Below are 24964 nucleotides of genomic sequence, written 5' to 3' on the forward strand. Positions count from 1 at the left end.
ACGTACATTGGCTGGTGTGGTACTGAGCCATGAGACCAGCAAGGATCCAGATTCAACACCTGGTCTGCATTGAGTTATCTCGGTCAGTGAGACAGGGACAATTAGCCTCAGGTACACGGCACTGCCACAGAGTGGGGGTAGCTTTGAACTGTGTTCCTCTCACCTCCTGAGGTAAAGGGAGAGGTGCTGATGGAGTCTGTGGCTTGCAGCAGGATGAGGCAGCGGCGGGGGTGGTGGGGGGGGGTCTGTGTGGGGGCAGTGGGTGCTGGGGAAGCCTGAGGGGAGAGTCACGGCCGGGCAATTCCTGGCACCGCTCAGGCTATAAGGGAAGCGGGCAGCTGCTGTCTTGGCTGCAGAATATCAGACAGGAGGGACAAAAAAACGAGAGAGAGAAAAGTTAACAAGGGAGGTGAAAAATACAAAAAAATTTAAAAGAAAACCCACAAGACTCTTATGCCTGAATACCTCTGACACCTGCCATCAAAAAAATTAAAATAATTTAAAATGCGTTGTGTAATAATAGGCAGTGCACATACATAACAACATATTAATGTAAAAAAGTACCCAGGGACTAGTTTCTAGAAACAGAGCTGTTTAAGTACCATGGCATATTAAAGGGCCATTCTCTTCATGAAGAAAACATTTGGCAAACATTTTATTCTCCAGGGAAGAGCTGCGTGATCTGTGTGTCACTTTTTGTCACAATTATACATTTCAATATGTCTACAAACAATTATTTGGGGGTGGGGGGGGGGAGGAAGTGATCATTTAACAACTGAACAGGCCCTTTAAGGGAGACACCAGCAAGCTCCACACTTGGCAAAATGAAACTTAAGAGACAGACAAGAGTAATCGAAACACAAGAGAAGAGAGACTAAGACAGGGTACATACACTGAGGTTATTTCCACGGTTCCGCACTTTTCTCCTCTGCTAACAGCCACGCAAGAGGGTGCATACCGAGAAGGGCGGAAAAAAAAACCCACAACAGACGGGGAACAGAGAGGGGAGGAGGCAGAGACAGGACAGGCGTGACAGGAAATGGTAGCAAGAAGACCCCACATCAAAAAAAGAAAAGGGAAACATGAAAAGAAAAACAGAGACACAAGGCAGCAACAGGAATGGCCAGGGGTTTGGAGAGACACAGGCAAGGAAAATGAGGTTTCGTTAAAATAACACAATTGGGTTTTTAAAAACAAAACACATAAGAGAAAAAAAGGGAAGAGGGAAAAAGCACAAAGATATAACAGTTATACAATAAGCAGGTAGCAAGAGCAGAATAGAAAACACCTGACTGTTTAATAGTCATTAAAGAGAAGGGGTTAGGCCAGACCAACAGGATTTCTTCAATTTGAAAGACTGATTTTTTTTTGGGTGGGGGGGGGGGGGGGAGAAGGGCTAACATTATTTGAGAATTTATGTTCCGCAGCAAAACAAATCTTGCGTTCTTTTAGGAACAGGAGAGAGGCTGGTCCCAAAGTTCAAAAGAACCCGTACATCATTTCTCCTGCTCCTTAATCCTTTTCCCTGCCAAATCTCTTTAGTTCTTTCTTGCCGCACTACCAGCTTCTAACACCTCCCCAGCTTGCAGTCTGTTCCACTTGGGCACGATACTGTGGGGCAGTTGGAACTGTACCCTAGCATGAACCAACATGTTCAGGAGAGGATAGAAATATTGGAGGGGGAATTAAAAAAAAGAAACGTGAGGAATGTGAGGTCCGGGAAATGGAACTTGTTTCTATTTATGACACTTAAACCTTGATTGATTTTTTTTTACCTAACCCGCCCAGCGGGAACGGAGGTGGGCTAGGGTTGGACACCCATTTCACACCTTTCCCGATATCACTCGTCGTTGACATCATTCCGTTCTCGCCGAGAGGAGTAGTTTAAAATCGGGGCTCCGGTGTCACCATCCAGCAGCCCCACATAGGGTACAGAACAGATGGGATGTAGGACAACATTCTCTGCGTCAACTTAAAACATATTTCCCTTTTTCACACCTGCCTTGTGGACTTTCTGAGTGAGACTGACAATAAAGTATCAATTAGTGCTGAATTCTGGGTACTGGTGAGGAGTCGCACCCACTAAAAAACTAGATTGACACTTCCCCCAAAGCCCAGCTGTTACTGAGGAGACTTTTATCCTATTCATTTGGGTTGTACTTGACTTGGGTTCCAGAGCTAATGCAAACTTCCAGCAGGGAGTACTGAATAATGAGATAACCCTGACTGATGGCTTCCTCCCTAACCCAGGGACAGTGAGGGTAATTGTAGTGTTTCCACTAATTGTAGTGAGCTCACTAATGGTACATACCAGGGATTGACTCAGGCCTTGCTGGTCTGTGTGCCTCAGTGGCAGATTAGGCAGTATATTTACTACCCAAACCAAAGCTCCAATGTAATTTATTCAACTCACTCTGTCTATATCTCTGCAGTCCAGTCTCTGGCCAAGCATGGGCAGCCAACCTGCTCTCAGGCTCTGCCAACTTTGCTCTTGAACAGGTGGGTAGGAGGTGCAGGAGAGCTGCCCTACAGCGACAAATCCTTTATTTTCTTCCTTCTATACGGGGAAATGCTTCATCTACCACAGGGGCCACACTATCAGCTCCTGCATGTGCACAGGAAACACATTGGGCTCGATTTTGCCATTGGGGGCGGGTTGGGCATGTCAGGTGGCATTTGTGTCAGGACCCCGACTCCGAAGTGAAGTGGGGAAAAAGTGCGATTTCCCCTAATTGGGCAATTGATTTTCAGCGTGTGGAAACCCTGGCCCAATGAGTCTTTTAATCCAGGAAGTCGCCTCCAATTACATCATCAGTGCTGCTGGATTTAAGGCCTGCAAGCAGCCTTGCTTCTTCTGGAGACTGCAAACTTTATGGCCATTGTAAGTAAGCACTTCATTGATCGACTATGTCCACCAGCAGGCCCAAGTGTGCTCCACGCTTCGATGAGCCCTCCCTCCAAGCTCTGGTGGAGGGAGCAAGATCCAATAAGGAGGTGCTCTTCCCTTCCTCAGGGAGAAAAAAGCCACCCCAGCAGACTAAAGCTGTGTGGTTGCAAGTGGCCCAGGAGGTTAACTCCATCTCGATGGGCCGCAGAACATGGCTGCAGTGCAGGAAGAGGTTTCATGACCTTCTCTGCACAGGAAAAGTGAGTATGACTTTCCCATCACCCTCAATCTGATCCCCATCACCTCTCCTCACCAGCACTCTGCTTTGCCAACCTCTTCCTCCACATCCCACTTGACACTTACATCCCTGCACCCTTATCCATTCCCTCTCTCTCTATGGTCACATTCACTTAACTATTCTACCATGCAGCCATCACACTCCCTATCATTGTGATGCAACAACATCAACTTACAACACACAGGGAGGGCTCTTTGTGTCCTTCTAAGCATCAATGCTATGGATTCTCTACACTCACTCCTTCATTCTCACTCAAACGCCACTTGTGTCCCTCATTGCAGGAAAAGAGAGCCCACAATAAGAGGGAAAGAGCCATGACAGGAGGGGGACCACCCTCAGTAGCCCAGCTCACCACCTGGGAGGAGGCGGCCCTGGAAATCGCCGGGATCGAGGACGATTCCCAAGTGGGGGACGGACAGACGGGCGCATCACAGCAAGTTAGTGACAGAATAGTTTGGCATCTCTCTCATTGACATTGCATGAGTCACTGATAATGATTCTGATGCTCTAACAGATTGACTTATGATCATCTGCACTATTCAATGTGCATGTAACCTTGGCCTCACATCTCTAACTCTTTCCTTTACTCCCCCACAGGACCATCGAAAGCCCCCGTCCCCACTGTCCAGGAGGAACAGCTTGAGCCTCCAGACTCCTCAGAGGAAGCTGCAACCTCCGAGGGCGCAGCGTCGGCAGAATTCAGCGCACCCAGCACCAGCGCAGACACTCACACATCGGTGGGACCTTCGCGAGATAGAGTAGTGTTGTCACCTGGTGTATCACAGCTCGCAAGTGAGCATCAGCAGATGGTGGAGACAGGGGCAGCAGTGGAGAGTTCTCGTCGGAGGGCGCATGTGGACCCTGTGCCTCCGGGTCCATCCAGAAGGAGAGCGGTGCTGGAACTCCAGGAACAGGTGCAGGAATCTTTGGCAGGTTTTGTCTCGAGGGTCGCTGCGAGTGTGGAGCGAATGGAGGAGTCCATTACGAACATGAGCAGAGCCTTTGTGGAGGCATTGGCGCATGAACGCTTCATCGCAGAAAGGATGGCAACCTCCGTGGAAAGGATGGTAACTTCTGTGGTAAGGCTGACTACCGTAGAGGAGAGGATGGCTATGGTAGAGGAGAGGATGGCTACGGCCATGGAGGAGCTTAGTCGCCAGCGTCTTGACAACATGGTTGTCATAAATCGCAACTTCTACAAGAAGTACTACTGAACGGCCAGCTGAGGGCGCCGCCTGAGGAGTATAAATACTCGGGCGTGGGCCCACCTTGGCCAGAGACAGTCTGGAAACAGGAAGCTAGTGACTACTAACTAGACCTCCATGTTTTGTTACAAGTCGATTAAAGCCTTGCTTTATGTACAACCAAGTGCGTAGTGAGTCTTTATTACGTCAATGGTCATTGTTCAGAAAAGAATGACATCTCTTGAGGAGCGATGGTCAGCTATTGAGCATAGAAACCAGACCTTCATGGAAGTCCTCTGGAGCAGAAACGGGTCCTCCTGGCCCGCCTGCAGTGCAGCAAGGTGCTGTCAAGCCACTTGCTAGTTCTGAAGTGGGGATGACCCATGACAGGGATGTTGGTGGCAGACAACAAGGAAGTGGGGGCTCCTCTACAAGTGCTCACACGACCATGCCACTGCAAAGCCCTCGGTCAGAGCCCCACCAGAGTCCTCACCCAACTGAGATGGGCGTCTCAGCCTCTGCACAGCCGCAGGAGCAGCAGACTGTTGACGAGCCCTCACAGGTTCGCAACCCCAGAGGACGCCCGCCAAAGGTGTCGAGACAGGAGCAGCAAGAAAGTGAGCAAGAGGCCACCACATCTGCTGAAGCCACAGGGGAAGCACCACGTAGGAGCACGCGTAGAGAAAGATAAAGCACAAGTAGTCACAAGGGTAGTCACTTGGGTGTTGTGATGTATTGTTTTTTGACCAGCCATCCATGTCATGGTATCATAAACAGATTTGATGTCAAACTGTTGAAGTCGTGGCCTGTGTCATTTTGCAAATGGGACTTCCACATTGAGGGCTTAGGGCAACTTGCAATTGTCACTATGGTGTTCAGAGTGATAGGAATCGCAGGTTCTTGTCCATTGTTGATGGTCTGGTAAGAAGGTGCGATGCAAAAGTGTCTGATTGTGCAGGATAAGCAAATCTGGCCAACATGAGTGCGTCCCTTGCATCCCGGGCAGCAATGTGGTCGCGCACTGGCACCTTCTGGCCTGTGCAGCTTCAGGTGGGTGACTAGCAGCTTGGCGCTCCTGTTGTTGCTGCTGCTGTTGGTGCTGCTGTTGCTCATGGGTCTGCTGCTGCCGCGGCTGGTCTTCGTCCGAATCTGATGTCCAGGAGGAAAGGAAATAAATGGTTCCCATGCTTCTGGTATATGCCTCAGTTGAGGAAGCGCTCAGTCAAGGTGGAGAGAGGGGTTTCCCAGCAGGTCACACTGGAGATGGGTGTCAGGCTCTAAACCTCCACAACAATGAGTATGCCTGTTAAAAGCTCCCCCAGACCTGAGACAACAAAGTTCTGCCACCTGCAAATGATCATTGGTGAAAACTCCTTTTTAATGGTGGAGCTGCAGCTGTTAGTAAGCAATCCACTTGTGAGGCTGCCAGGATTACCTGGCGTGTTCTAGAGGAGGCGTGTAGGATGGGGGAAATGTCCAAAATCAGAAAGGCCTCTCAAAATGGGATTATAGAGGCAATTAAGTGGTTGTTAAGGGCCTTAAGGGCCTATCCCGCGAGGCGGGATGGAAACGGGGTTTGAAAACACAAATATGGGAAAATTGCTCGGAGGCAGGATTGGGCCCGGCCGCCATTTCTTGCGATTTTGACAACTCACACGCCTCCAAACCCGCCTCCTCGGGCCTGGTAAAATTGAGCCCTTTGTAAAGGGTAAGCTTTTCATTATGTCTGGTGGTATTGTGCAGCTCCTGTATGTCCGTGCACCCACACATGCATAGTTCACAGTGCGTGAAAAGCAATGGTTCACTACCATCTGGTACCATCTATTCGACCCTGAGCTGAGCTTGGAACCTCATATCCACTCCATCACAAAGACCACTGTAAGATTCCCTATTCGTGTGTGTATATATACACAGGTAGGATTAGGATTTGATTTAATCTCATATGATTAAGCTTTTTGCTTTCTTTTTAACTATTGGATGGCTTGTGGATTTGGACTGTAGCTAGAAATAAGCTAATGGTTAAACTGTTCAGTCCCAGGATGCTTTAGGGTTTGATGTATTTAGCTGACTGTGCTGTTGAGATGAAGGATGTGTGATTTATGCCTGTTGATTAAAACTTTGTCAATACATTTTGCAACAATGGGCCCTAGATGGTAAACAAGTTGATATCTGGTGTTTTGACAGGAATGACCACATTTCTGGGACTCTTGTTCACAATAACTGTAACCATGGCATGATAAATCATCAAGGACAGAGTGCATGACTAGAGGCCTATAAAGACCCTGAGCTTTCCTTAACAATTTGTAGAGAGAGAGACGAGAACGAAAGGTTTGATGAAGGTTATAGACGCGAAATTTGGTAGCGCCCTGTTTCGGGGCAGTAACGCTGGCGAGGTGAGACATCCTGCGCCCGGCGAGGAAGTCCCACCCCGGTCGCGAATTTGTCTTACCGTCCCGCCCAGGAAGTGGAGCGTAATGTCAGGCGCTCCACTTCCTGGGGGGGTGGTAACCGAGGCAATGTCGGGGCGCGATCAGCAGCACTCTGTGGGGGCTCCACGGAGCACTGCTGCGTTTCAATGTCCCCCCTCTTCAATTAAAGGGGAGGGCCGCTGCGCACTCTGCAGGGCCTCTGATGGCCCCAACTGGTCCACCAGGGTGGCGTGGTGCCATGGCAGCAGCCCAGCGCCAAGACGCAATGCCGAGCTGTGCAATGGCAGCCAGGACCATGCCATGGCACACCATGGAGGGCCAACCAGGAGGTTGGCCAAAAAAAGGAAAATGGCGGCGCAGGTCGCGGCCACGCCTCCCCTTTAAATACCGCCCCGCGAGCGGAGGTTGGCCCGGCTCACGACCCGCGAGGCTGGCGCTGACACCGCCCGCGACAGCCTCGTGATGCACAGCATAATTTCTGCCGTGGGGCGCTAAGGGGTCACCGCGCACGGCGATGACGCCATCGCTGAAGGCACGGCGGCCCGGGGCACTACTGGCGGGGGCGCGGCGCTATCGGGTAGTGCCTCAGCAACGCTCCGCCGAATTTCTCGGGAGGAGCTTTTTTTGCCCCCCACACCCTCCGGGCAATAACCCCTTTGCACCTGACATTATAACGGCAGGCACAAAGGAAGCGAATTTCGCCCCCTGTCTCCACCTAGAGAAAAAGTGGAGTGATTGTGTTTATTTGCCTGTATGACTACTGCTTAGAGACACTGAGTGTGTCAAAGACTTGGTTGAACACAATAAAAGGTTTAAGTTGCAAACCATAACTGTTGTCAGATTCAAATTCTCTTACAACGCCTACTTCCACCTCCATAAAGTTGCCTGTCTCTGATGCTATCTCATCCATCTACTGCTGAACCTAATCCACATCCACACAACTATTCCAATACTCCCCTGCTTGCTCTCCTATCCTTCACTCCCCCATAAGCCTCAGTTCATCCAAAACCCTACTGTACATTTACTATCCCGCACCAAGTTCTGCTCAACCATCACTCCTGTTCTTGCTGCCCTACACTGGCTCCTGATACCACAACACCTCAAATTCAAAATTCTCATCCTCGTGTTTAAATCCCTCCGTGGCCTTGCCCCTCCCTATCTTTGTAACCTCCTCCAGCCCCACAACCCCCGAACTTCTGCTCCTCTGACTCTAGCCTCTCATGCAGTCCCCCTTCCTTCGCCTTCGCCCCACAATTGGTGGCCGTGCCTTCAGCCGCCTAATCCCCACACGCTGGAATTGCCTCTGTAAACCTCTTAAATTCTCTCTCCTCCTTTAAGAGCCTCCTTAAAATCTATTCCTTTGACTAAGCTTTTGTTCACCTCTCCTAACATCTCCTTTGTTGGTTCTCATATCAGATTGCACTGCGGGGAGCACGGACAGGGATATTCCATAACAACATATCCAACACACAAAAAGTGTTTACAAATAACGATAAACGGGGTAATGGTCTCCTGCTAAAGTGAAGAATTCTTGTTTCTCGATTTTGAGCTTCGCCTGATCAGTTTACACAACCACCTATTAATGGGAATTTGAACTCTACTCTCGAATAATCAGTCAGATGGTTTGTATTTACATCTCATCTACAATGGCACTTTTAGCACTGTGGGTTCTCCATTATTAAAACAGAAGCCTGCCCCTCAACACAGCTGCCAAAGTTTCCAAATATATCCTTGAGTGATAATTTTGAATGAACCCAACTTTAAGTTGGACCCGTGCAAAAGCAAGAAACCCGGCTGGACTGGCCTGTTACATTGACTAAACGTGCGTAAGACGCAAGCTCGCGTCAACATTGAAAAGCACACAATTAAAAACCTCAAAAACTGAAATCGGTGGGTGCATAGGAAAAGGAAACTGCATGAGCACACATCAGTCCATTGAAGAGGCTGCAGTACCCCATTCATTGAGGCCATCATCCCGAAACAGGCTCTTCCGGCAACATACACTTTTGTTACGATTTTTTCTTAATAGTTTTTAAATGCAATCATTACATTTTTAATATTTTTCAGTCATACCATTTATAATGGGCACTGAGATGTCAAGAAGTTCTGTTTTTTGTGTGTGTAACTATGCAATGGCTGTGCTGTAATGGGGTAATTCCTGTTGAGAATGACATTGGGCTACCTGTGCATGACATTATTATGATGCACCCTATGTGTGACTGTACACAGAGCCATGGAACATACACAAAGCCATGGATCTGTCCGCAGAGCGATGGAACACACACAGAGCGATGGAACATACACAGAGCGATGGAACACACACAGAGCGATGGAACTTTACCTTAACATGAGCCACTGCATTCAGCAGAGCAGGAGAAAAATGGGAGGGCTGAAGGGAGACGAGGGGTATGAAAGAATCCGAAACATGTTAGCAGAAAATTGTTTCACTTTCATTTCTAAAGAGTTTAGAGACATTTCCTGCTAAGCTGGTGCACAAGAACAGAGAGTGGCATCCTTTTCCTTCATGAGCACAGAAAAGGTGCACATGGAATCTGTAACTCAGAATGAGATGAGTACTGTGGGAAGAGTAACACCCATTAACAGCATTCCAATTAAGGGAAATAACAGATGTGAGGACCAAACAAATGAATGAACAGTGATGTGTGAGAAAGCAATGACTGGATGTGTAGAATGGACATGCGGCTGATCATGGTTTGTCTAAAGTTGCACATAAAATCCAGACAGCGACACATTTACCTTTGAATTCTGTTGAAGGATTACGCAGGTTCCTTATATACATTGCTATATAATATGGAGCGGGTGTGTCAGATTAGCTCACCTGGTAACGCTCCTCCCTCCTAGGTCAGACAGTTGTGGGTTCTAGCCCCAGGGGTTTGGGCTGACACTCCAGTGCTGTACTGAGAGTCAGAGGTGCTATTAGATGAGGTGTTAAACTTCAACAACGTCATCTGTTCTGCTGGTTATAGATCCCCCCGGCACTATTCAATAAGAGCAAGGAGTGACACCAGGCCTGATCCAATAGCACCTGTTTGTGGGATGTCGCTGAAGTGGAACAACTGGCATTTGCCTACAAACAACAGTCACTGCCCTTCAAAAGTAGTTAGTTGTGCGAAAGTTTATCATGTTTTGACGTGATAAAGCACTATATAAATACAAGCATTATTATAAAATGGTGGTCTCCACTGGGAGAGTTTTATTCCAAATTCCTCTCTTGACCAGCGGTCAAACTTGGTGTTTCCAGGTTGTTTGGAGATGGGAAAAATATACCCAGGAGGAGAATTCCTTTCTGGCACTTCTATTGGAAAGAGCTATGGTCTTGGTGGTAGAAGATAGCACTGATCCAAGGATGGAGAAAATAAATAGAGTCATCCCACCAAAACATACAGAAGGTGATGATTATTTTTAAGTTATCATAAGTTTCAGGTTGCTCAAAGAATGTTCCAGATTGTAGAATCATATTAGGCCATTCTACTAAATTGATTCAGAAGAGTTTTACACCAGGTTGGATACTGCAGCTTTCAAGATTAAGCTTACGTATGCAAGTATTCATTATGAAAGTCGTAAATAAAGATCTTTCTTGTCACTGATGGCTCAAGCATATCAGGTCTACTCATCCAATTTATCTATTTAGTTGTATCTTCAATTGTGGTCACAAAGCTTGATGGCCACTTATTGCTCAGAGATTAAACATTCATCCTTTTGCAGAAGCTAACCCCCTTCGCCACAGGTGCTGATGAATCATGAGTATAAAACAGAGCCAAATTTCGGAAGACAGTTCAATTGAACGGATTAAAAAAATATATATTTATATTTTGCTTCCATTTTTAAAATGTATGCGTCACCCTTCTAGTTTAGGTTTTCTGGAGCACCCACACCACTCATAAGGCATGTGAGGATATAGAATGCAAAATATGGTAACAACTCGCTTCGCATAGCCAAGGACCCTGTCAATCTAAAATGGAGGATCCTGTCAGCATAAAATGGTGGTGAAATGTCGACATCGCTGAGTCACTTGCATATTGTAAGAAATGATCATGTTAACTCAAGAAACTGTGAAGGCAGCAGGAAGTAAAATAAAAGAAGCTAAACTGATCTGTGGCTGCTAATATGGCTGGCACCCACGATGTCACACCTTGCTGGTGGAAACAGTGTAGGGCGGAGTGCAGAGGTTATACAGACAATAGGCGATCAGAAAACACATTACCATGATTGCAAACGCATTACCATAATGATTAGGTGATCATGAAACCATTACCAGGATATTTACTTAACTATAAACCATTCAGTGAAATGTGACTTCTTTGTTTCATACTGCCAGGCCAGGAAATCAAATTAAATGTATACGTGTACAGCTCGGGATTGGTGCAGACTGTACGATGTGTTAATGTCTTCTCAAATGCAAGTATAATAATGTGGCACACTGTATGAAAGATTGCTTGCTCTGGTTTAACCTGTCGGACACTTCTGGAGTCAGGACTGTGCTGTATCAGAGTAAGTCTCCCGGGATGACGAAATAAAAACTGTTGAACTCAACCAGTATTCGACTCAGTGTTTGTACTGAACCAGATTGAGGACCAAAAGAATCCGTTTCAACACATGCAGCCTGGTCCCACTTTCTCCAGTTTTAATGTCAATGCAATTCAGGTCCTGAGCACATGCATGAGAATGTCGCTCTATGGTTGCCCGCTCTGCACTGCCATTAAATAAGAGCAAACCCAGGGTCATATGGGGAGCCATGGGTGCCAACCACTCCATGGCAGAGTATTGGGTGAACAAAAGACCTCACTGCAACACAGGACTGCCCTACAGTTGGAATATTCTAAGAGTAGAGTTTTAACCATTAAATCAGCATTTAATCATGTTATTAAACTCAACAAACACACACCTTGGCTGACTATAAATTGGGAAGAAACTGATTCAGAAGAATATTTAGAGAGCCTGGATTGGAGGAAGTTTAGAAAGAATGAGTGCCCCTGCGAATATTGGAGTAGGAACATTCATCTCATTATCTCCAGAACGTCGCCTGTCTCCACACCTGCCTCAGCTCATCCGCTGCTGAAACCCTCATCCATGCCTTTGTTACCTCTAGACTTGACTATTCCAATGTACTCCTGGCTGGCCTCCCACGTTCTACCCTACGTAAACTTGAGGTCATCCAAAACTCTGCTGCCCGTGTCCTAACTCGCACCAAGTCCCGTTCACCCATCACTCCCTGTGCTCACTGACCTACATTGACTCCCAGTTAAGAAATGTCTCAATTTTAAAATTCTCATCCTTGTTTTCAAATCCCTCCATGGCCTCGCCCCTCCCTATCTCTGTAATCTCCTTCAGTCCCATAACCCTCGAGATATCTGCGCTCCTCTAACTCTGGCCTCTTGCGTATCCCCGATTTTAATCGCTCCACCATTGGCGGCCGTGCCTTCAGCTGCCTCGGCCCTAAGCTCTGGCACTCCCTCCCTAAACCTCTCCACCTCGATACCTCTCTTTCCTCTTTAAGATGCTCCTTAAAACCTACCTCTTTGACCAAGCTTTTGTTCACCTGCCCTAATATCTCCTTATGTGGCTCGGTGTCAAATTTTGTTCGATAACATTCCTGTGAAGTGCCTTGGGACGTTTTACTACGTTAAAGGCGCTAGATAAATACAAGTTGTTGTTGTTAGGGAATGCCTGCAAAATTGTTACTGTTAGTAAAACCATCACAAGTATTCAGAACAATAAATTGCTGAACAATGAGGCAGACATTCCGTTCCCTATGGGTGTGTACGCGCTGTGTACTCACCCGTAGGGCCAACGGAAATGCCAGTTTTAGGCATGCACTGCACATGCGCTGGAAACCGGCATTTCCAAGCTGTCAAGAAAGCTCTTGACAGATCCTCCACCTGCCTGGGAGCAGGGCCTCTGCGGGTTTTTTGGAGACCCTCCGCTCGCGGAAATAACTTACAATTTTTGCGCCTGGTAAAAGCAGGCGTATGGCGGAAGACAGGTCTTCCTGTCAAATGTATGAAGGGAGATTCCCTTCTCTGATTGGCTCCCCGTGGCCCACGTGATCCCAGGGACGCTGCGATCGCCTGCGCCTCTGGGATACGTAGGCCCTGCCCACCGGCAGTTTGGAGAGGCCCAGCAACGGAACTCTGCGCCTCCCGGGAGCCCTCCGGTCTAGGCGCAGATTTTTCCAGATTGCAGCCCTCCGCCCGCGGGAGGCCTGCGAACGGAATTTCTGTGCCATTCTATTAAAAATTAAATCCTGCTTCACACTATTAATTATGAGAGCACAGCTCTGTAGCCACAACTGACATGAATTTAAAGAGCATTGCCTTTATCAACAGCAAGAGCAAAGAGGTATGTGTCGATTTGGTCTGATGAGCTCATGCGTAAACAACAGGGTGGCATTTCTGCGAAGCCAATGGTGCGTGGTGAATTGTTTCATCATAGCAAGTGCTTGGCAAATGCCAGAAAAAACAAGTCTGGATCCTTTAGGAATGTAGGTTCATAGGAAAAGGAGTAGGCCATTCAGCCCCTCCAGCCTGTCCCACCATTGGGTTTAGGGATGATGGTGTGACGGTGCTGAGATTGGTGTTGGATTTATGGATAACAATCCTGGGGCTAGATTTTCAGTATAGACAGTTTTGGGGCGCTAACCTTAGCGCCCGCCCGAAGTTAGCGCCCGCCCCAAAGTAGCGCCCCGTTGCCGGAAATTCAGTGGCTTCGCCCTAAGAGGTTGGTGGAGCGCTAAAAGAGGTGTTCCACTACTATCTTTAGGCGCTAAGCCGGCGGTGCAGAGCGCAACACCCGAGCTCGGGCGCAGCGCACGGCAGACACTCTGGTGCCAGTGAGCTCTTAAAGGGGAAGGGTGCATGTGTTTTTTTCAAAGGCAGAGTCTGGGGGGGAAAAGAGGAGGAGGAGGAGGAGGAGGAGGAGGAACCGTTCACAACAGCACACTGGATCCTCCCACACAACACATGCAGACTGCCTTTTATAGTGCAGGAGGAGTGCCCTTTAATTTGCGCTCCCCAGGGTGTGTTGCGTTCCATTTTACAAACGCTCTGGACGCCAGCCGCACAATGGGGCGGTCCGACTGAAGTTTGGATTCGGGGCGGCCAAAGGGCGTTGCACGAGGATGTGATGTCATTTTCTGCGCGCGCATCCGGGCGGCCACTAAACTTTGCGCCGGCGCTAACGGGCAACTTAATTTGGGGCGGGGCGCAAACTGCGCTGCGCCCGGGCGCTACACGCATAGCGCCCGAAAATCACTTCTCTTAAGGCGCTAACTGCTGGCGCAAGCAACTGAAAATCTAGCCCCTGGGGTTTAAGGGTGACAGTGGAATTTCAGCAGAGCAAAAATTCAGATTTGTGGTTTTTTTTTAATGTAACTTAACCCACTAATTGTGTATTTAGACTGAGCAGAAAGGGCCTGAACCATCATTACATTATTATGTCTTACAAGCTGAAAATTCTACAAAATGGGGGAGGGGACATAACAAACACGATGTTGGCAATCAGGCATGTTTTGTAATAATAGTGTTTAAATAGGTTCAAAGATGTGATCCATATATTTAAGACCCCGAACTACATAATTATCAAATTATACTGGATTCGATGCCTGATTTAGTTTCACAAAATTTCCTCCCTTCAAGATTTCTCTGCAAGGTGTCTAAGCCTGTTTTCCACTCATCCAGTAAATGTTGTCAATGTGACTATTCTGGTTCAAGAGATTTAGAGGATGGCCCTTATAGCCCCACATCACAGCTAACAGCAAGTAAGATAGAATGGGATGGTTGTGATGTGACTATTAGAACATAAGAACATAAGAATTAGGAGCAGGACTAGGCCATACGTCCCCTCAAGCCTGCTCCGCCATTCAATAAGATCATGGCTGATCATCGACCTCAACTCCACTTTCCCGCCCAATCTCCATATCCCTTGATTCCCCTCGAGTCCAAAAATCTATCTATCTCAGCCTTGAATATAGTCAACGACTCAGCATCCACAGCCCTCTGGGGCAGAGAATTCCAAAGATTCACAACCCTCTGAGTGAAGAAATTCCTCCTCATCTCAGTCTTAAATGGCCGACCCCTTATTCTGAGACTATGCCCCCTAGTTCTAGACTCTCCAGCCAGGGGAAACAACCTCTCAGCATCTACCCTGCCAATCCCCCTCAGAATCGTATATGTTTCAATGAGATCACCTCTCATTCTTCCAAATTCCAGAGAGTATAGGCCCATTCTACTCGATCTCTCTTCGTAGGACAGCCCTCTCATCCAAGGAATCAATCTAGAAGCCATCTATGGTTAACTCAGGGAGCTAAGTGATGGCCAGAACTGTCCATGCTCAGTGAACGGATGAAATTGAGCTGAAGTCGCTAAGGACAAGCAGAGATCTCTGAAATGAGTAAAACTCTACCAGGTTTAAGACTTGTGCTTGCCTGAACTAGCTGGCCCAAGGCCTGCCTTAAATTGGGCCTCAGACCTCATTTCAATAATTTGGGTGAGCTGCTAGCATCTGTTGTGCTTCCAGAGGCAGCTCAAGGGAATCAATTTTCGGCTGTTTGCCGCAGTGGCCCTCTGGTAAGTCTGGGGAAGTGGGTGTAGGACAATGGGAGAGGGACGATCGCAAGTTGGCAGCAACCCTCAGGAGTGCTTCTCCTTCACATATGTAAGGCGCCTAATTAGGTGGTTGCTGGCAGTGCTTGAAAAATCACTCTGAATCAAATTGGGGTCGGCTGTATTTCAGGCACCCTTGGGGTGCGGAAGGCAACACTATGAAATTGGTGCTTTTTGCCACTGTTCGGTGAGAAATGGGCACAGCAGGGTTCAATTTCTCCCCCACTAGGTGCAGCATGCTCAATCGGATTGGCTGAAAGACTCTGTGCTAGACTTGAAAATGCCACTGTGCTGTTTTCGATTTTTAATCAGGGCTTTTTGAAAGGATGCCTGTCCACTGTTAAATGTTCTAAATGTGAATGTGAGTGTGAAAAACTACATAAGCAAGTGACATGGGGAGCAGGACATGGGGCGAACTTAATGAGAATGAACAAATGTGAGAGGAAGCACAAGAGAACATTAGTGGAAAGGAAGCACGAGAAAGGGAGAATGTACAGAGACAGTGGGAATAAATGCAGGGGCAGGCACGTGAGGGAAACGGGGGTGAGAGAGAAAGCTTCAGTGATAGAGAAGAGTTCATTTCTCCCTTTGCAGCCCAGGATTCTGTATTTCCAGTTCTGTTATCATACAGGTTTGATGTCGTTGTCAGATTTCCTTTCCTGATCTAAAGGATATTTCCATTTCCTAAATCTACCCGTCATCCTTCACTTCTCAGGGTGAATTATGGCTGTAGATATGTATCTATCCAGGTATGGTTGGGAAATTCATTTGAATTAAGATTCATACCTGCCATGACAGACTTTGTCCTCTCTACTAGTCTACATTTGAACCTAAATCCCAGAGCCAAAGGGTCAATGATCAAACTGACTGCAATACCCACCCCCCCCCCATTTTTATTAAACTTATTTTTTTGAAGATCTTTTTTCTATAGGAGTCAATTTCCTTTCAGAATTACCACCAGCATACATTGTGGCCATCTTTCCTAGTATTAGCGGTAGCCATTCACACATGGTTGAATTCCTAGTTGGATATTACAAAGATCAAGAATGCCCAAATTGGACAGCCTATCAATATATTTTAAGAATAAATATTAGCACAGTATAGATGTTCTACCACTAGATGGCCATAGCTTAAATAGTAAATACTACAATCATATAATTTATCAAATAAGCTGGAGACATCTTGAGATAAATCATCACTACTGCACCAAATAGTTGCACACTGTAACTTCACAAATTCAACTCTGAGGGCTAGATTTTCCTGGAGCCGTCAGGCGGGGTTTCAGGCGTGTGGGGGGGGGGGGGGAAATCCCGAATTTGGGGGTCCCGACACCATCCCGCCCAAAACCCCGCCCCACGTAAGTTTCAGGGGCGGCAGGCACCCGCCCCGCATTGGGACCCGCCGAAACCAGGCGGGAAGGGATTAGTGCCAATTAACTGCCTGTTAACAGGTAGTTAACAGGCAGTTTTTAGCCTAATCCCTATTTTGAGGGGTTTCGTGTGGGTTTCCCGACGGCTCCAAACCACGCCAGGTTAGAGCAGGCGGGCCGTCGGGTTGAAGGAGTTGGAGGGGTCGCGATGTCAGCGCTCAGGAGAGTGATGGGTGCATGAGTGCAAAGGTAAGTGTGTTTAGTGTGTCTAAAGTGTGTAAAGAACTTTTACTTACCTGTACTTACCTTAACAGCCTTTCTTCCTGTAGCCGTCGGGAGCGCATCACTCAGCCGGAACTGAAAGCTGAACGGCTGCGATCTGTCAAAAGTGACAGCCTTCAGCTTTGAGTGCCGGTGTGAGTTCTAACTGAGTCTGTGCAGAATGACTCATGTCAGAACTCAGAGTGTCAGTGTTTCACAGCTTCAAACAGCTGTCAAACACTGATATTTCATCTGTCAAAGAACTCTTGACAGATGAAATTTCAGTCTGTGACATCACCTGTTGCCGGGTGGCCCTTAATTGGCCTGCTGAGCCCGCTGGGCGGGCTCAACAAGGTCAATCAAGGGAAAATCGCACGGATTGGCCGGACGTCGAAGTAGGCGGGTCAAAAACCCAAAAGGGGAAGTCCCGCCTTCTTCCCGACAGGTTCGGCAAAATCTACCCCTGAGATCCTGAAAATTGGATACAGGAATTTGCTTGGATTCCTTGCGAATCGTTGATCTAACAGTGATAAGAACCCTTGCCAAAAACTATTTATGGAGAATGTTGTGGAACTTAATATCTTCAGTTGGTGAATAACAAAACAACAGAATAATTTCCATTACTCTCAAGACACATGTTAATGAAATGGTGTAATAATGGCAAACCATGTCAACTGTAAGCTTGTGTTCAGCTGTGGCTGTTGGGCAACATCAATAATGGCTTTAGGAATACTGATAATAAATGCAAAGCCTTTTAGCCAACATTGAATGGAAAGGCAGACTCATCTTCAAAAAAGATGTGAAAAAGTTCAAAAGTGTCAATGTAAGATGATGATAGACATGAGAGTTCATTGCAGTTTGTAACAACAGAGATATCATCTCAGGCACCATCAATAACTGCTGTAATTTCGTAGTAATACAAAGAGTCTGTAGGGAGGAGAGAATCATGGCCATGTACATTTTCATGTACTTATAATAAGATTTGGAAGAACATCCCAGTTTGATATTTGGTCTTTGCTGAGGTAACTAGTTTCAACCAAGGTGGTGCAGGGGTACTAAAATTGGTTTTAGTGTCTTTGGGCTTGGGAGGGCAAAAATTAATTTAGCCAGGGTTCCTTCTCCCAATCACTATCCAGTGATTCACTGCTGGAAGGTGGGCACCTAGAGACGGCAGGAGGCATCTCGGTTGGATCCAGTCACTCTTGCAGAAATGTGGTCATTGGATGATTTTGTGATGTTCTCCCGACCACATCAAATAGCCTTGAAACACAGTCTAAGCTCAATTGTGAAGATTTTTACTATTCCAGCACCAGGGGCAAAGGGGATAAATTCGATGTAAAAAAGGACTAAAGCTTAGAAATAATCATTTGTTATATGAATGGACAGTCCTCTATCTGTTGCTTTAATGGAGGCAAACCCCATTTATTTTAAAAGTGCACAGAAAAATGCCACACAAACCCTTTCAATCACTATTGTCATAAACCAGGCTTAATTTTGGAGCTTATTTTTGGGAGTGGGGGAGGGCTGAGTAAAGAAGACCTTACTTTCCTGTTTCAAAAAAGACAGTAATTATGGATGATTTCAGAGTGAAATATCTTTGTTTTCACAATGTTTTCAATGTTTCTGTTTAAAACGCTGTGCCAATGCAGCCTCGTCATCACTTCATTTGAAGATTCGAGGTCGACAATCATGATGAGAGTCTTCACTGAGTCAATTATGCTCAAGATCTTTAAGAGGAAATCGTATGGCAGAAATTATCAAAAGCATTTCTGCGGTGTTAGCAAATGAGAAACTATCCCTTTTTTTTTAGGAATGTTTGAGTAATGGTAGAGAATTTAAAAAAAAGAAAATTGAAAGCGTGCAGATGAAAAAGGCAAACAATCCATTTTGTAAAAATGATGATCTCAATTTAACTCTTTCAGCGCTGCATCACTCATGGATAACAATTTTTAAAAGGAGCATTCTTTACCTTGTTAGCAATTAACATTTTGAAATCTCGCTTTATCATTCCATAAGGCTAGCTTCATGATTTGGGCCTTATTGAATTGTACTAAAATGCAGGTTCCCTGATTGGTTCCACATTCTAAAGTCAAAGTTCAAATAGTCACAACATTTGCCAAAAAATAAATCAAATTTCAATATAGATTCAGACAGAGAACGTTCACTTTTCTCCCTATAAATTGACAGCACCCAATGGGCAGCGCACAATGTGAGAGCTGCACAGCATTTTAAATAACTTCAAAGACATGATCCTCGCACGCTACTTTGAATGAAAATCTTGTCTTTGAAAGCTATGCTGAATATTCCCTTTGGTGCCGTGTCACAAAACTGGTTGCTGATTAACACAGTGATTTCTAAAAGAAAAAAGACTTGCATTTATATAGCGCCTTTCACAACCACCGGATGTCTCAAAGCGCTTTACAGCCAATGAAGTACTTTTTGAAGGGTAGCCACTGTTGTGATGTAGGAAATGCGGCAGCCAATTTGCACACAGCAAGGTCCCACAAACAGCAATGTGATAATGATTAGATAATCTACTTTTGTTATGTTGGTTGAGGGATAAATATTGGCCAGGACACCGGGGAGAGCGCCCCTGCTCTTCTTCGAATTAGCGCCATGGGATCTTTCACGCCCACCTGAGAGGGCAGACGGGGCCTCGGTTTAACGTCTCATCCGAAGGGCGGCACCTCCGACAGTGTAGCACTCCCTCAGCACTGCACTGGAGTGTCAGCGTAGCTTTATGTGCTCAAGTCCCTAGCTTGCAACACAGAAATTCCTAATGTTCAATGCCCCTTTAAACATTCTATTTGTTACTAGTTTTCTGCCCTATACATAAACGGAAAGAACAATTCATTTGGGCGTATTTATAATCTCATGATTTCCTCTGCAATGCTTTTAGATGAGAACTCATCGAATACTTTGGCACTGGTTACACTGAAAGAGTTAAAATAACAGAACACGGTACAGGGTGCAGCAGAGTACGTCTCACTGAGCTCACTTGGTTCTCTGCGGGCAGCCGTGGCATGGAGGCTGCTCGACTTTGGCCTTCCATCGGGAGATAATGGTCGCTGTCCGAGTAGCCGTCCCTCCCCATTTCTTGCATCTCCACAGCCTGCAATACAAAGCCAAATTTGGGGGGGGTTTATTAAAGGGAAGGAAATGCCAGCCCCAGCTGTAACTGAGTGAGCTGGAAGGCTCCTCATACTATCTGCTGTTCCTGAGCATATATCTGTCAGGTGTACATCCCACTGCATGCTCAATGTGATGACATAAACAAACATCGAAAGAAAGGGGAATTATTATGTCACGAACAGATACAGAAAATAATCAAAAAGGCTAATGGAATGCTGGCCTTTATATCTCAAGGACTAGAATACAAGGGGGTAGAAGTTATGCTGCAGCTGTACAAAGCCCTGGTTAGACCACACCTGGAGCACTGGGAGCAGTTCTGGGCACCACACCTTAGGAAGGATATATTGGCCTTGGAGGGAGTGCAGCGTAGGTTTACCAGAATGATACCCGGACTCCAAGGGTTAAGTTACGAGGAGAGATTACACAAATTAGGGTTGTATTCCCTAGAATTTAGAAGGTTAAGGGGAGATCTGATCGAAGTTTTCAAGATATTAAAGGGAACAGAGAGGGTAGATAGAGAGAAACTATTTCCGCTGGTTGGGGATTCTAGGACTAGGGGGCATAGTCTAAATATTAGAGCCAGACCTTTCAGGAGTGAAATTAGGAAACACTTCTACACACAAAGGGTGGTAGAAGTTTGGAACTCTCTTCCGCAAACAGCAATTGATGCTGGGTCAATTGTTAATTTTAAATCTGAGATTGATAGATTTTTGTTAGCCAAAGGTATTAAGGGATATGGGCCAAAGGCGGGTATATGGAGTTAGGTCGCAGATCAGCCATGATCTCACTGAATGGCGGAACAGGCTCGAGGGGCTGAATGGCCTCCTCCTGTTCCTATGTTCCTATTATAACTTAGAAGGTGCACACACTAGACAATTAGTCAATACACTAATTGATTTGTTTTTTCATTCTCGGGACGTGGGTGTCGCTGGCAAGGCCAGCAACTATTGCCCATTCCCAGTTGACCTGAGACGATGGTGGTGAGCTGCTTGCTTGAACCACTGCAGTCCGTGTAGCGATGGTACTACCACAATGCTATTAGGTAGGGAGTTACAGGATTAACCCATCAATCTCATAACTAAGGCCCAGGTATTTACACCTGTTTTAAATATTTATCTTAAATGTTATGGTAAACTTTCTTCTCATTAGTTTTGGGAACGGAACATTTGCCAAATTTCTGTCCTCAGTAACAGGGTCAAACACTTTCAGGTCAGGCAAAGCATAGGTAGGATACTGAATAATGTTACCTCTATTCTATCACAAAAGTGCGCCTTAACCTCTGCATACGCCAGTGGGACATTTCCATTTTCCGTGCCACTATTCTTCCCAAAAGTGCTATTTTAGTACCAATTTTAGCTGAATTGTGGTTAGGCCCATGCCGATTGTGACCTGGGTTGAGATTGTTCTAAACTCACTTCATGTGGCATTCTTTCAGCTGTCAGACAACGGAGACTTTCAATTTAAATGAGTGCTGGCTAGACTAAAACCCGGTCACAGTGGTAACAAGATAGTGCTCCATCCCACTGTGTCTTTGCGGTTAAACATCTAGCTTCTCAGTGGCAATGTAAAGTGCTGCAGTATTGTCAACGCTGTCAATTATTTGGAGTGATGAGAGGAGTTCATAAACAGACATACACAGAGGAGTACTGTTGCTTGTGTGCTGGTGAGCAGACATCAGCTCCTAATCAACATCAAGACAGACAGCAGTCTCCCTTGTGGCAACGCAGACACTCACCCATTGCGCTGCTGGTAGTAACCGTACTACCCACAGCTTCTGACTGCGGTCATATTAACACTGAAATATGACAATCTTATAATAATATGTTTATAGAGTGCCTCATCTCATTGTTGAAATGTCTGAAAGTGCTTCATCTAATGAATTGCATTTTGGAGTGTTATTCTGTAAGCTATCACAACATGAGCTACACAGAGAATAATGGTTACCTGGGAAAAATTACAAGTAAGTGGTCTAACTGAGTGGGGGAGGTACAGATGTCATTGACAATTACAAGAATAAACCCGGAGTGGTTTCTAACAATTAATTAAATGCCAAGGTGAGGTTAAATGTCTTGCAATCACTCCAGGGTATCATTTATTCTTGCGGTATGAATTAATTTAGTTATTTGGGAATTCATTTGATTGAGTTTTGGGTCTATTCTTGTATGGCAGCAACTTCGTTGACGTTTATTGAGAAACAATTTGCAGCCATCAGAGGATTCCTTGGACAATATATGTTATATTGCTGTGTTATATGTTATATATCTGCGCTCCTCTAATTCTGCCCTCTTGAGCATCCCTGATTATAATCACTCAACCATTGGTGGCCGTGCCTTCTGTTGCCTGGGCCCTAAGCTCTGGAGTTTCCTGCCTAAACCTCTCCGCCTCGCTACCTCTCTCTCCTCCTTTAAGACACTCCTTAAAACCTTCTTCTTTGACCAAGGTTTTGGTCATCTGCCTAATTTCTCCTTATGGGGCTCGGTGTCTAATCTTTTGTCTTCTAATACTCCTGTGCAGCGCCTTGGGAAGTTGTACTACTTTAAAGACGCTATATAAATGCAAGTTGTTGCTGTTTCTGTGTCATATAATGCAGTTTAGTCTGTAGTGTATAGTGTGAAACCACTGGTGGGAGGGTGACAAGTTTACAGAGGCAGTTTCCATTTTAAATTTGGATGTAGGAATTTTCAAGGGAAAGGCTGATAGGAACTGTGGGCAGACATAATATTTATAAATATACTCATCACCTCCCCCTGGTGTTTTACACTTAAAGTGCAGGCAAAGTGTAGTCTTCAGGAGAACGCGGGTTAAAGAAAGACTTGCATTTCTATCGCACTTTTCATAACCTCAGGACGTCCCAAAGCGTTTTACAGCCAATTAAGTACTTTTTTTTTTGAAGTGTAGTCACTGTTGTAATGTAGGAAACGCAGCAGCCAAGTTGCGCACAGCAAGCTCCCACAAACAGCACTGTGATAATGACCAGATACAGGAAACTTTGGTTTATCCAGAGGTTGTATGTCCGGAATACTCGCTCTAACGGCAAAAATCAGGAGCCATTTTCTATAAGTTTTTTTAGTTCTCGTTCTTTTTTTTTCCCAGTCAGGCACTGCAAGGTCTGTAGCTATAGCAACAGCTTCAGCTAGAGACGCTTGCAGCTACAGCCGACTCTTTAGAAGCTGTTGCTAAGCAACAGTGTTTGTTGTCAGATACGGAGATGAAAACTTCCATATGCTTCAACATTAACTTTGTATGTCCGGCAGTTTTGATAGATCGGCAACACGCCGGTCCCGTCGGTGCCAGATATCACAAAGTTTCCTGTAATCTGTTTTAGTGATGTTGATTGAGGGATAAATATTGTCCAGGATACCGGGGATAACTCCCCTGCTCTTCTTCGAAATAGTGCCGTGGGATCTTTTACGTCCACCCGAGAGAGCAGACGGGGCCTCGGGTTAACGTCTCATCCGCAAGACGGCCCTTCCGACAGTGCGGCACTCCCTCAGTATTGCCCCTCTGACAGTGTCGCGCTCTCTCAGTACTGCCCCTCCGACAGTGCGGCGCTCCCTCAGTACTGCACTGGGAGTGTCAGCCTAGATTTTTGTGCTCAAGTCACTGGAATGGGACTCAAACGCACAACCTTCTGACTCAAGAGGCAAGGGCGCTAGCCACTGAGCCACGGCTGAGGCCGTGGGATAATTGAACCAGGGGTGCAGATGTCCTCATATTGAAAGTCATGCATTTTGTCCCTATTTTGATATTTCCATTATAATTCCTGTGTGCACATTTAGAATGGAAAATGCTTCAGTAAAGTTGCCATGTTGGAATTACATTCTTCCACCAGGGGAGGGACTGCATCTCTTCCACTGGGGCGATGGGAGGGGGGGGGGGGGAGGAGGGGATGATGTAATTATAGCACAATATGCTTACAAAGACAGTTTCCATTTTAAACATGGACTTAGGAATTTATAATGGAAAAAGTTGACAGGAAGTGCATACAGACATAAGATTTTGAATATATTACAGATACATATGTTTTAGATAGCATGCACTTTCTGAAAGTGTCACATTTGCTTTTTGCAACATTCTGCTGTCACACTTGCCCCGTCACACTTTGTTTATTAGATCCCATTGTAAAACAGAGTATGCGCTGACTCACCGTGAGCAACACCATGGGCGGTGTGCGAGTGGTCTATTATAACATGGAATATCGTGCGTCTCATGCCATGCTGCTGGAAAGGCCGGAGTGTGGTGGAGCACCTTAATCCATATGGCAAGCTGCATTACTGTGCTCTTTTAGGTTGTACAGTCCTGGGGTAGAAATTTGTCCCGGGCAGAGTCGCAAAGCGGGCGGTATCGGCTCGGCCGCCCGTTTTTCGCAGCGTCTGATCTTCAGTTCCATACTGACCGCAACGCAACTGAAGATCGGGCGCTGCGTATCACGGGCGGCCAGTCCGATACCCCCCCCGCTTTGCGCCACTGCCCGAGACAAATTTCTAGGCAATATTGTTTATTGTCCCTTCCCCTAGCTCACCTAACCCTCCTGTGCTGAGCAGGCCCACCTGATGCTGGTACAGAAACAAAATGAAATCGATGAATTGTCAACGACATGAGTGTTATCCTGACCAACATCTCTCCCGTAACACCAGCTGAAAAGAGCCGTCTCCTTGCTGTTTGTATAAAGTGGCTGTCACACTTGTCTACATAACATTTCAAAGTCATTCACTTTACGTGAAGCACTTTGACACGTTTCCAAGAGGTGTGATGAGGTGCTAAATAAATTCAAGTCTTTAAT

The 24964-nt window shown here is 46.2% G+C and overlaps 1 protein-coding gene across 1 annotated transcript in view; it reads right to left on the bottom strand.

The window, feature by feature from the left end:
• LOC147097756 (voltage-dependent P/Q-type calcium channel subunit alpha-1A-like) overlaps positions 1-24964 on the bottom strand; it is a 728667-nt gene that overhangs the window by 35916 nt on the left and 667787 nt on the right. The window contains exon 45 of the mRNA XM_085971842.1: positions 20048-20161. Within this exon, the coding sequence (XP_085827968.1) occupies positions 20048-20161 (114 nt within the window). The remainder of the gene's footprint in view (positions 1-20047; positions 20162-24964) is intronic.

Source organism: Somniosus microcephalus, chromosome 31, assembly GCF_052327205.1.
Source record: "Somniosus microcephalus isolate GS21.2 chromosome 31, FLI_Smic_1.0, whole genome shotgun sequence".
Lineage (NCBI taxonomy): Eukaryota > Metazoa > Chordata > Chondrichthyes > Squaliformes > Somniosidae > Somniosus > Somniosus microcephalus.